Below are 13452 nucleotides of genomic sequence, written 5' to 3' on the forward strand. Positions count from 1 at the left end.
GACATTTGTAGTAACACAGTATGAACTACAATAGAAGAGAATGCCAAAAAATAGTAAGCAGGAAAAAAATGTCAATTGGCAAGACCTCATACATGCTTTTTACTAGAGGACAATTGCTATGCATCATCTTCCTGTAACAACAACAGATCATTAGAAGAAAAATCCAGAGAGGTAACCGATAGTAAAGGTTTCCCTTAGATTTATAAAAAAAACTTTTAAACGTGCAATTGCTACAATTTCTTCTGTAACTGGTTTAGCCTCACAGATGTTTTTAGGATCTAGGTATCTTAGGCAATGTGTATTGCTCTTAAGTTCAAAACTACAGCATAGAAAAAGTAAATCCCTGTCCAGCTCAACACAGAGCACAGCGAATTTGACCATTGTAAATGCAGTCTTTCTCTCCCAATCACCGATAGTTTAGTGGTTAGAGCATCTACTGTAGAAATGGAAGACCTAAGGTCAGTACCCTTTCCTTGAGGGGTAGAAAGCCCCTCTTTGCTTCATGCTTTCTAGGAGAAAATGAAACCATCAAGTGAAAATTAAGATTGGAGTGAGAATGTTTTCATTTCTCTGGCTACTTAAAACAACTTCTATTTAAAAGAATTCCGTACAGCCCTCTCTATACAGTGGCACAGTTTAGACACACAAGCTCAACTGTATCCTAAAACATGATTCTTCTCTTGTGTTCTGTAGTCATCTGAAAGAGTTGCTAGTTCATTAATTCTGCACATATACCTCTGGGGAAAGGGATATTTAGTAATTCAAAATAGACCACTCGATATGAAGATGTTTAAGAAATCTATCAAACTGTTTTTCATTGATTTCAGAAGAATATATCATTCTGTGTCTATGAAACTTTAAATTACTGTCTGTCATTATGTGGGATAGAGTCAAATGCTGTAGAGGAATGGAATTGCTCTTGAGGTCAGAAATATATCAAGTTTGTCTTACCATAGTTGGACTGACCTGGGAAATACTATTTTTAAAGCTATTAATATGATGCGGTAAGTTATGTTACACTTCTAATTCTGTAGCTAAGACTCAGACAAATTTACTAGTAGCCCATTTGTCATCTTTTCTGTCATCTTTTTCTTTTACTGCTGCTCAGAATGCTTAGAAAACGTGCATAATCCAGGCAGTACTTTGAAAGACTATTGTATTTTCTTTATAGATGCTGCAAATAGTCTGATTAGCCCCCCTATTATTTCATATATGGATTTCTATAATTCTACACTTGATCACATTGATCTTATGGAAGAATATCATAACTGGCAATGTTATGGAAATTCTCACAGGTGAGGAAAAATTGGCTGTTTTTTGTCACGTATTATTTCAAAGCACCATATCTGTGTCTGTGTGTTAGCCATACTAAATGTATTTTATTGGAAAAACATAACATAGCTGCTGTTTGCAGAAACTGTGTGGATACGATGTCGACTAATAAATCTCATTCTACCATAGCAAACTAGACAGAAGAGTAAAATCTAGATCATAACATTAGTTTATTACGTATTGGTGTCGATTCAGTGATGTGTTAATTGCATCTTACTGTGAACATATTTTAACTTCTAACACGTTCATAGAAAGTGGTGCAGTGTGCATACTTAACACTTATTGATGGTATCTAAATATTCTGTATGTGGGTCTGATCATATTTGCTCCAGTAAAATCAGTTGTACTTATTTCTCTTACATGAAACTTAAATCTTTACAGGCTCAAGGCAGCCACAAGTGTGATCTAGAAACGTGGAGAAATAGGCATTTAATCTTCCTGCTAAGTTTTAAAATCTGCTTGGGCAGGAGGAGGGGAAAAAAAAAAAAGAAAAAGACATGATAGCGATGAATGCACAGTAGGCTTTGAGTAGTCTCAAAGCATTGCAATCTGTATACTGCTGAGCTTCAGACTTTTTTTTTTTTTTTTTTTTTGCATGGGCACCATCTGGCTGCTTTGGCACCCAAATCCAAACTTATAAAAGGGCTGTGAGATTTCCACCTGCTCCAGTTCTTTTCAGTTAGCTGGGACGTGGGGTATATATCAAAACAAAGTTTGTGTGATACATAGCTTTGGAAGTAATGCAGACTAGCTGTATTATTCTTAAAATATGTTTAGTTCTTGTACTGTGTTAGAGCCATATTTTTTTCCCAATTTTACAGCCTATAAATCTGTATTGTTTGACTTTAAAATAATAATAATAAAAATAATTCAAGGCTCTATGCTTAGAATTAAGTAGGACCAGTATGAATAAGTCCCAGCTTGCCTTGCACATGAAGTAATTTGAAATACACAGTTCTTCCAAATAAGTTGACACTGCTTGGTAAAACATTTTGTGTTAGGATTTCCAGCAGATCAACTGAGAATCTTTTTTCCTCATTTTCTTTCTTTCCTAAAGACATTAGAATCCGGAGCTCCTCGCAGGCAGGATTCAGGGTGCACATGTAGAGTCTGGATTCAAGATGCACACAGAGTCTGAAGCTCCGGGTGTCTTAGTATGAACTTCTGCTAGGTGATGCATGAGCTAATCAACAAAAAACTTACTGAAGTAACCAAGTAAAGTAAATCTTTTACCGTAATGATTTCTGAAGTTTTTCAAAATTGTTAGTAATATTTGACTGCAGTGAAATGTAGCTGTAATCAGATATTTTAGAAGTCCTGAGCACTTGTAGACCTGGCTTAAATCAGAAGGATCTGTAGAAAATCAGTACCTTTGAAAATCAGAGCAGAAAATAAGCCAAAACAGAAATACTTCTGTGTACTAATGAATGCTATGCTGAGATAACTGTTCAGCTTGTATTAAATAATATATTCTCACTTTCTTTAATTCAGTGTAGCAATTAAAATTTAGTATTTAAAGCAGAAGATACTTCTTGCCATATGTAATTGAAGACTGCTTTTGTTAGGTCTATAGATGATAAACATAAAAGAGGTATATTCAGGATATGTATTATTCTATTATTACGTAGAATTTCTAATAGTATTTTAACTAAACAATTTGAGTTCTACTGGATTGATTATCTAAGTATACAATGAAAAAAACAAAAACCCCGGCAGCTATTTCCAAATTAATGTCAGTAGAGGGAAGATAGTTACTGAACTGTAAAAATTCTCTCCTCTTCTCTTAAGGAAGTACTATGCTAGTTGCTAAAAATGAAATTTTATCTTTTTTTCTCTTGTTGTTCAGGTTTTCTTTCTGTCAATATCCATTTATTATTTCTATAGCAGCGAAAAAGGTTATTATTCAAAGGGATTCAGAACAGCAGATGATAAGTATTGCACGAGTAAGTCATTTCGTGATAAGTGGTTTTGTCTAATCAATTAGTATTTTATCAGTTCTTCTTAGGTAAATGTTCCATACAGCCTTTCATCACAACTTCTGATATATTGGACTATCCGGGAAAAAAAAAAAAAACTGAGCCATTTTACTATTACTAGCCTACAAATGTCCATGCTGGATTCTCTCCATATTTTTTTTATTCTAATATGCTTGGTTTTAAGATGCTTACAAATATCACTGTTGTGTAGAAAGTTACAGTAAATGTGTTATTGGCTTTTTCTTTTTTTTTTTTTGTTTTTTGGAGAAACCAGATTAATAAACTGTGTTTGATAAGAAACCAGCATGTTAAATTAACACGGTAACTAAGGAAGAGAGAATTTTGATCTGTTTCCTATTTCATTCTGTGAATATGTGATGTTGTGGAAGACTAAAACACAACAAATCACGGAAGGGGTACTGCTTCTGGGCAACCTCTTGGATTTTGACAGAGGCTTGTCTGCCTCTCTTGGTGATAACTTTCTTCAGGTGCTAGGAGTTACTGTTTTCCTCAGTGCTCAATGTGGCAGCGCCACCGTATCTGTTCATGGTTTGCTAGATGTATCTTGTGAATAGCTAAGTGAAGCACCAGCCAGCCTCTGGAATCTTGTGGTTGTTTTTAACTATTTTGGGAGTTTAAAAGTTTGCCATGCAATTGCCACCTGTTTGTTATATATCCTAATAGTTTCACATAGTGTGAATGATGTTTGCAGTCAAAAAGAGATGGCATTCCTCTCTACCTCTTAGAAGATACTGAAGCATCTGTTGTATCAGGGTAATGTCTTTTAATGCAAGATACTAAGGACTTCTTAAATTCACTAAGTGTGGTACTTTGTATTTTAAATGAAGATGTTACATGTATGATGTTTTTTCATTCAAATAGCAAAGCCTTGTGGATAAAGTCTCTCGCAGACAGAAACCTGACATGAATATGTTGTTCCTAAATGTGAAAGTGAGGAGGACGCACCTTGTTAGTGATTCACTTGATGAGGTATTAAAAATGTAATTAAATGATGTGTTGCTGCAAAATAGCAATTGCATTTAGATTTGATAAGTTATACTTAAATATTCCTGTGCTAAGATAAGGAATACATATATCTATAATACAAAATAAAAGAAACTGAGTTTCTTATTCACAGTAGCAGCGCTGCAGAAAAGATTTAGACAATCAGAACTTTATTTTCTGTCCTTATACTTTTCCATAGTTAAGTTCCTAATGAAGATGCATGCTTGCATACCACATGGTATGTGTGTGTGTTTGCAATTTTTGTCTTAAGAGTAAAGTGCATAATTATCAGATTATGTAGGATCTAGTTCCATGATAAGGAGCACAAATAATGACTAATCATCTAGTCACTAGATGAGTTTGTTCTGTTCTAATTCCTAGAATACTTTTATTCTTTTCCTTCACTAGCTTCTCTATCTTATAACAATTATTATAGGCTTTCTTTTCTTAACTTCTTATCATAATTTTAACTGATTCCTCATTCTTGAATGTAATTTTTCCTTTTTTAGAATTGAGAGACAGATGTGTCCATTGAAGTAGGCGATTCTTCAGTATCCACATAAACTTGTTAATTATTATTTAATGAAATCTAGTTCCCCACTGCTTCTCAACACTAAAAACAGCCTGATGGAATTGAAAAAGAAGTCCAAATATTGATAACAAAACAAGACCAAATAAGTTCTGATTGTTTATGTGCAGAAAACATAAGTTTAAACTTTTTTTTTTTTGCCTAGATTAAAGCCTGTTTATTTTAGCCTTTTTTCCAAAGACAGAAGAACTCAGTGGTGATACTGCTGTCTCTCAGGCATTGTAGTATTTTTATTTACCATGTTGAGATAACGAAGAACAACTTCAAGAGTTTCACCTACTAGTGGGAGGTGATGCAAATAGCTAGCTTAAACAAAGCAAGAGTGGTATACAAAGAGATTTGTTCTTTATGACTGGAAGCACTGATAAGATGTTAAATTTTCTCTATTTTTCCCCCTCCTATTTTGTAATAGCTAGCAAGGAAGAGGGCAGATTTGAAGAAGAAGTTGAAAGTCACGTTTGTAGGAGAAGCTGGTCTTGATATGGGTGGCCTGACAAAAGAATGGTTTCTTCTTCTGATTCGTCAGATTTTTCACCCAGACTATGGTGAGTTTAAGTACCATTTGAAAATCTGTCGATTTTAAAATATCAAAACAGTGATGGATAAGAATTCTTCATTAATCCGGTATTAGACCACTTGTTGATGTTAAGTAAATAAATAAAAGCAGGCAAGTTAAAACTGTCATGAATATAGATGGGAAGAACTTTTGGCATAGAGGACAGCAGAAGAGAGTGGGAAGTTCGGAAAAGCTTGGAAGATCTTGGCTTTTGGCAGGGAGGTTCAAGCGTTGTTGAAACATTGAGATTTCATTTCAGTGGTATAACAATTAGAGAGTGAACAAATCTCTGATCAGTGGAAAGGTTTGGAATTAAAATTGGGATTCAGCTTTTTAAGACTTCAATCACACTAAATCTTGTTTCAGAAACTGGAGGCTCAATGGTTTTGGTTTGTTAGTATCCTTATGTTAGTGAGCATGCTGAGTAGAAAGTATGGGGGGATTCAAGACTAGCAGTTGATTTTTCTTGAAGTTTTTCCCCTGGTATATCTGCTGTGTTACAGTGTTTCCAGCTCTACCCAGACTCAGTTGCCTGCCCCATGTGTGTTACAATGCCTTCTTTGTCTCAGTGTGGGTAATCAGTAAATGGGGTTTGAGACCTATTTTGCTCCAGTGTCACTGCCATCTTTCAGTCAGTGAACATTGCTCTTCCTTAAATGCAAATATTCAACTGCTTCTGGTGAAGGCCCTGTCTAAACTTTTTGTGATGCGCTCCTTGTTGGACCAAATTTCAAAAGAGAAAGATAGATCTTTTAGGAGAAAATCTTTGTAGCAAAAAATGGCACATTTAAAGGCAGAGTTCTATCTCTGTTTTCATAAAGACCAGATATCCCTGAGACATCAACTGTAGTTTTTGGTGTTTTTTTGTTTTGTTTTGTTTTTAATTCAAAGAAGTTTGATTTTCGTTTAAATCATTTATTCCCTAGCTTTATCTTCAAACCCAAACGAGATGAGCAATTACATACAAGACATCCTTAGAACTGTTCAGGGCTCTGGTTTGTATGCTGGCTGTGAAAAAAATATTAAACTATCAGTGTATTCAATCCCAACAAATTAAAACCAGTCATTGCATTTTATTTAATGTAGTTATGCATTGATAAAGTGGATTTCGCTGTCAGTGCACTCTCAATCCAGGGTGTAACTGTCTTGCTTCTCAGAGAAATGCATCTTGCCTAGGCATCTTAAAGCTGTTAAGTGGTTTTCATTGTGTAGGTTTTTACTTTCTTTTACTCTTTAAAATGGTATGTTTTGTATCTGAAGCAAATAGCAGTCAAATGACATTACAGTCATGATTTTAGTAGGATCTAGCTTGTTATTTAGACCAGCAGGTGGCTTTTTTAGGGTGTTTGTGGGTTTTTTAATCTTCTTTAAAATACCTTTTGGACAGATAAATATGAAACATACTCCACACTGCTAGTGTGTATAAGCTACACCTTTTACAGCTCTCTATTCTAAGATGGTAAAGTTTGTGGTATTTGTACCGTGGGATTCATGCCAACGTTTTTAAAGATTGTCATCTGCTATTGATATAGAAAGGTAGGAAGAAATGGGCTTACATTGCAGCAATAAAATAGTTGATCAGTCAGGTATGTTTCTGGCTGTACAGGTTATGAAGTACTGTGACGAAGCAGAATGCATAGAAACCACGTAGAATATCCACGAGTGGAGGTGCTTATTTAAGAATGCAGTATGCGGCCAGGGCTGATGGACTTAGTCCTGCTTCAGGGCTGGAGCTGCTCTTGGTGGCCTTTGCCCAAGGACCTGTAGGGCCCTGCTGCGTAGGGCCCTACTGCAGAAGGGAAGACACAGAACTGAGAACCAGCCTGGAGATCTGCACTTTTAGAAGCACTTAATGACGCATGTGTAAGAAAAAAATGGTTTTGTGTGACCTTTTATTAAAGATAAGGCTTGGTAAAGTGCAACTTACCTCTTCTACAGGCATGTTCACGTACCACAAGGACTCACGCTGCCATTGGTTCAGCAGCTTTAAGTGTGATAACTATTCTGAATTCCGACTGGTTGGAGCTGTATCCTTTTATGTCCTCATGACAGTGCTAAACAAGCAGCGATTTAATTACAGGGACAAAATAGGGCAGGAAGATCTAATCAGAACTCATCCTGATGTATGTACAAGTGTGTTGAATTTTAAATGTATAAAGAAAAAGCCATTCAAGGAAGCAGCCTAAAAAAAGGGAAGAAAATGATTGGTATAGATACGTGGTACATTTTACAGTCAGAAAATAGTACAATTAAGATTGCACATGCAACTTTTTTTGTGTGTAAATTGTAATTTTTATGTACTTCACTTCTGGGTTCCATTCAGTAAACATAAATGAGCCTGGGTGAGTTAATATTTTAAGTTCCTATTGAGCAGTATGTGGCTACTTTTTAGCCTAATGGTTTCCACATGGACATAAGATTTTTTCCTAGGTTTTCTGATGTGCTAATTTATGAAGTCCTCAGACACGCAGTTAATGATAATACATGCTTATAAATCCACTAAGATGCGGTGATGATGCCCCCATTTTACTAGTGGGAAGCTGAATCATGAACTGGATTCTTCTAATTTTTGGTATTAATTTCAAATTTGTACTATGAAGTGTTAGTTCGGGTAACTGTCATTGTGGCTGTTTATGCCTTCTTTAAACAACTTAAGGACACAGAAGGCATTTTCTCAGTTAGTCCTTAATAGCTGTATGTGACAGTTTGCTGAGGATAAAGTCCCTGCTATGAAATGAACAAATGATGAGGTGCAGTGCATAAAATTTAAGCTATTCAGTATTACTTAATATGAGTATGGTAGGCTGTAATAGCAAGTCTGGTAGTAACAAGCACAAGCCAAAGAGGAGGAATCTGTTTCTTGTATTTACATATGTCTTTTTAAGCTAGAATGATAGCCTGCTCTATTCCATCCCCATCTACTTTGTCTGGACTCTAGAATTACTGCGTATCACCAGGTGTACCTGAGTGTGCTAGCAGATAAGCTGTAGTGCCAGTGCAGGTTAGTCATTATGCTTTTAGATGTATTTCAAAGAAAAATTTCTATATTGAGTGTTCTTTGGAATTTTGGGATTAAAAATAAACAGTTTTCTTTTTTAAAAAACAACAATAACAAAAAACTTTTTTTCATAACAATACATTGGAACAATATATTCAGGAGATGCTGATATAGAATATGATGGAGATTTTCAAGTGTTCTGGCAGCATGTCTCATTTGACCATTTGAACTATTACTTAATTGTAACACAAAATTGTGTTTAAAATAATGTCAGTCCAAAAAATAAATAAATTACTTCAGTTTCTTTAGTATGTTAGAATATGCTAGAGTATGCTCAGTTAAAATTTTAAATATTTTTTCCAAGTTACCTAAAATGTTAACTGTAATGAAGATGTGTGGTTTTTGCCTTTAACGTCTGACCCATATAGCTTATGGGACTTGCTGTCTATAATAGCATCACCTTGGATATTCGTTTCCCACCTTGTTGTTACAAGAAATTGTTGAGTCCTCCTATTGTTCCATGTGATCATAACACACTTGTAGGCATCTGTGATGTTACGTTGGATGACTTGTTTCAGATTATGCCTGTAAGTATTGTTTTTTAGATGCTAAATTACTGACTTAGAACCTGTTCTATTTATATTTAATGCTTGGAAAGCATTATTATCTATTTATATTTATTATCTATTAATTATCTATTGATTATCTATTTATATTTAATGCTTTGAAACAGTCTTTAACGCTTACAGACTGTTTCAAAACAGCTGTTTATTAGCACCAGCTGATATGGTCTCTGTTTTTGCTGCCAAAAACATAAATACTCCTTGTTTTGCAAGTATAGCAGTGGTTTTATAGGTTTCTGGAAGTTAGAATACCAAAATTTGATATGTTCTAGATACCCTTTCCATAGTAAAAGGAAAAATTTAAGTTTATGATAAAAAAAAAAAAGCACTTCTAATATGCTGATTAAGTAGTGTGGGGTCTTTTTGTGTACACATTTTGAAGATGCAGCTTTTTCCAAGGTAGTTTCTTTATAAAGAATGATTTTTGCATGTTCTTGCAAATACATCATTTACCTTTGTAGGTTCACTAAAGGGTTTGTATTCATGTTGTAGGAATTGGCCCATGGACTGAATGAACTTCTGTCCTATGAAGGCAATGTTGAAGAGGATTTTTACTCAACCTTTCAGGTCATTAAGTACTCAACGACAAGTGATTCTCAAACTAGTTCAGTAATTTTACCAATGTTTCTGCAATGGAGCGGTTGACAAGTGTATGGTTGCTTATTGTTTGGTGTACAACTGCGTGAGCATTAAAGCTTGCTTCAAGAACCAGTCTAGTGCTTGGTGCACAGAGTCTGGATCCATTATGGGGCTTTAAACAATTCAATGACAGCATAAGTGGATCTGAGCATTGACTGCTGGGGTCCCATGTCTAGCTGCTGGTAGAATTCCAGCTCTTTGCTTGCTCTGACACTAATGCATTGCAGTCAGTGACCTACCTGATTGTGGAATTCATCTGTCTGCAAGACAATTCTTTTTCTGTCTATCCCAGTTGCTTGACAAAGCTTACTCCTGTTATTTTACATATTTTGCCTAGGAAATCTCACTTCCACCATACTTGCCCGTTCAAGTTATGATGGTTTTGCCAGACCTGTATGTGTAACAATAAAGAAATGATTGTATTTCTATATAATCAAGAAAGTCTTTTTCATTTATTCATTGTTTTAGGACACATGTTATTTAGTAAAATTTTGTGCTGGTTTATGGACTTGTATTAACCTTTTTTGCTTCAGCTTTCAATTGCATTATTATAATACTATAAGAGATTTTTTGTAAAGCAGCTATTTTTGAGTTGCTAGGTGAGTTACAGTGGAAGAAATGCCTTCTTAATGATGTTTGATACTACTAAATTGTTCTTAGGCATGTTCTCCTTCCACTTTGAGGCTCCACAGTCTGCAGTTTGACATGCTACTGTTTAATAGGGACAATTTTTCTACTTTGAATACCAATTTCTTAAGCAATTTATTGAAAACTGTATTAGTTAACTAAAACCAAACAAGTAAAACAAAACCCCTCAGGATTACAGCATGTGCTGAAGAGAGACAGGAGATGCATGGAGTAATAAATGCAAGCTTTGTACTCTGCGAGTATCTGAATGTATTTTCCAGAACTGAGCTTGACTTTTCTCTTTCTACAGGTTTTTCAGGAAGAATTTGGTGTTATAAAATCTTATAACCTAAAGCCAAATGGAGATAAGATTCCAGTCACAAATCAGAATAGGAAAGGTATTTCAATACGTATTAACAACACACATTTGGCAGATTTAAATTTATCATTGTTTTTACTTTTTGTAAACCTAGGTTTTATTTAACAAAATATGAGAAATAAATTCCTGTGGTCTTTCCTGTTAAGTCTACCAATTTAGTAGTATGTAAATTAAAATGCATTCACTTTTATTAATTCACTACAATTTTACAGGGCACAACAAAATGTTATTTAAAAACGTTGCAATGTAACAAAAGAAAATGTTTCTTTTTTAGAGTATGTGCAGCTTTATGTCGATTTTCTTCTCAACAAATCAATCTACAAACAATTTGCAGCTTTCTATTATGGATTTCATAGTGTCTGTGCTTCATATGCATTACTGGTAAGAACAAAATATCACTTCTGTTTCAAATAGGTGGCAATGACTGATCTAAATTATGTAAGTTATTCTTGGTATCTGCACTGGATGGTTTTAGCATTCATAAAGAATCTTGATTAATCAATATATTTGAACAGGAGAAATTAAGTAGGCAATCAACTCTCATCTTTTTTTAACAGAACACTATGGATAAATAAAGCTCCACAAGTTTTTATCAGCATATATTCACAGACAAATCATAGGCTTTTGGATGAGTGTTAATGGAGATGCTCTGCATTTCTTACAGTTATGAGCAGTAGCACAAATATGTCTGTGTGCTCTGGAGTGACTACTGTGAAAACCATGTTACTTTTTTGCAGAAAGAACTTTCAGTGAGATTGAGGTTAAACATTCTTGTGTATTCGGTCCTATTTGGCTTTTGGAATGGCTTTTGTATTTTACACCATTCCTTGTGCAGTAAGAGAAAGAAGAGGTAATTACAATTTTCATGAGAATTTCTGTGTTCCTGTGAAATTAGCCAAGTATGACAGGCTTGCAGCAAAGTGAAATGTGACTAACTGCAGTAGATTTTCATTCTCCTTCCTGAAACTTCCCTGAAGTGCCATGAAGTACATTCATGCTTGCAAAAGATGATGTAGTAAACGAGTAAGAAGTAGGTTCTACTGTTTAGTGGTTGTGAAACATGATTTACGGTTAAATGTACTTGCTTGGCACAACACTATGCACACCTAAAAGTAAATTCTGTCAGTCATTACTATTTAGCAACCTATATCGGGACATTCAATGAAAATAAAATGGAGGTTGTAAAAAAAGAAGAGAGATCAAGACACTCTCTCTGAATTCCATATGTAAAACCTTAATTTTTTTCATGACATATTTGTAATCTAATCAGAAGACAAGCTAGTCATTGAAATAAATATAAGAATGAAAAGGAATTGAGAAACAAAAGCAATGCATTAAAATGTAATGTTATCCAATAATTTGCTTTTTACTCTATACAGTAATAAAAGATTCCTCTAAGTTCTAAGGAATTCATTTTTCTAGAAAAACAATATGTATCAGGTTAATTTAAATTTATATTCAATAATATCCTGTTAATATTTCAGTAATGCAAAAAAAGATATCTATTTCTCAACTTCAATGAATATTAAATATTTTATACTTAATTTCTGGCAGCTACTTCGTCCGGAAGAAGTTGAAATTCTTGTATGTGGTAGTCCTGAACTGGATATGTCTGCTTTACAGCGAAGTACTCAATACGAGGGCTACCAGAAAACTGATCTCACTATACGGTAGGCTTGATTTAATGCTTTTTTTTCCTCATTCAAATTACGGACTTAAAAAGCAGCATTGCATGGTAGACTGTTGGGAATAATCTATTCAAGTGTATTCTGAAAATGGATCATAAATAATAGAAACGTTAGAAAATTTACTTCCAAATGAGACAAAGATGCTATTAAATTAGTGTCTTTAGACACAATAAAACAAATATACTATATAAATAAGAAGAATTCTGGTTGATAGTCGGCTGAATGTGAGCCAGCAGTGTGCTCAGGTGGCCAAGAAGGCCAACAGCATCCTGGCTTGCATAAGAAGCAGTGTGGCCAGCAGGTCTAAGGTGGTGATTGTCCCCCTGTACTCGGCTCTAGTGAAGCCGCACCTCGAGTACTGTGTTCAGTTTTGGGCCCCTCACTACAAGGACATGGAGGTGCTCGAGAGAGTCCAGAGAAGGGCAACGAAGCTGGTGAGGGGTCTGGAGAACAAGTCTTACGAGGAGCGGCTGAGGGAGCTGGGGTTGTTTAGCCTGGAGAAGAGGAGGCTCGGGGGAGACCTCATCGCTCTCTGTAGGTACCTTAAAGGAGGCTGTAGAGAGGTGGGGGTTGGTCTATTCTCCCATGTGCCTGGTGACAGGACGAGGGGGAATGGGCTAAAGTTGCACCAGGGGAGGTTTAGGTTGGATGTTAGGAAGAACTTCTTTACTGAAAGGGTTGTTAGGCACTGGAATGGACTGCCCAGGGAGGTGGTTGAGTCGCCATCCCTGGAGGTCTTTAAAAGACGTTTAGATGTAGCCCTTAGTGATATGGTTTAGTGGAGGTCTTGTTAGTGTTAGGTCAGAGGTTGGACTAGATGATCTTGGAGGTCTCTTCCAACCTAGACGATTCTGTGTGATTCTGTGAATTAGATCCTTAATAACATAGTGTGTTGCTGGATACATTAAAAGTGATGGAAGTTGCAAATGGAGGTAGTTTCAAATCCTATACACTGAAATCTGAGTCTTTAATTTTATTATCCACTTTTCTAATATTTTTCCTCCAAATTCCAATTGATAATAAGGAGATGTATACTAATA

General features: G+C 35.3%; 1 protein-coding gene across 1 annotated transcript in view; it reads left to right on the forward strand.

The window, feature by feature from the left end:
* HECTD2 (HECT domain E3 ubiquitin protein ligase 2) overlaps positions 1-13452 on the forward strand; it is a 34138-nt gene that overhangs the window by 15793 nt on the left and 4893 nt on the right. Inside the window, exons 10-19 of the mRNA XM_080597579.1 lie at positions 1172-1295; positions 3179-3275; positions 4191-4298; positions 5315-5447; positions 7397-7485; positions 8885-9043; positions 9572-9646; positions 10656-10743; positions 10999-11105; positions 12279-12394. Coding sequence (XP_080453705.1) covers positions 1172-1295; positions 3179-3275; positions 4191-4298; positions 5315-5447; positions 7397-7485; positions 8885-9043; positions 9572-9646; positions 10656-10743; positions 10999-11105; positions 12279-12394 — 1096 coding nt within the window. The remainder of the gene's footprint in view (positions 1-1171; positions 1296-3178; positions 3276-4190; positions 4299-5314; positions 5448-7396; positions 7486-8884; positions 9044-9571; positions 9647-10655; positions 10744-10998; positions 11106-12278; positions 12395-13452) is intronic.

The sequence above is a fragment of the Anser brachyrhynchus genome (assembly GCF_964034855.1).
Source record: "Anser brachyrhynchus genome assembly, chromosome: 6".
NCBI lineage: Eukaryota > Metazoa > Chordata > Aves > Anseriformes > Anatidae > Anser > Anser brachyrhynchus.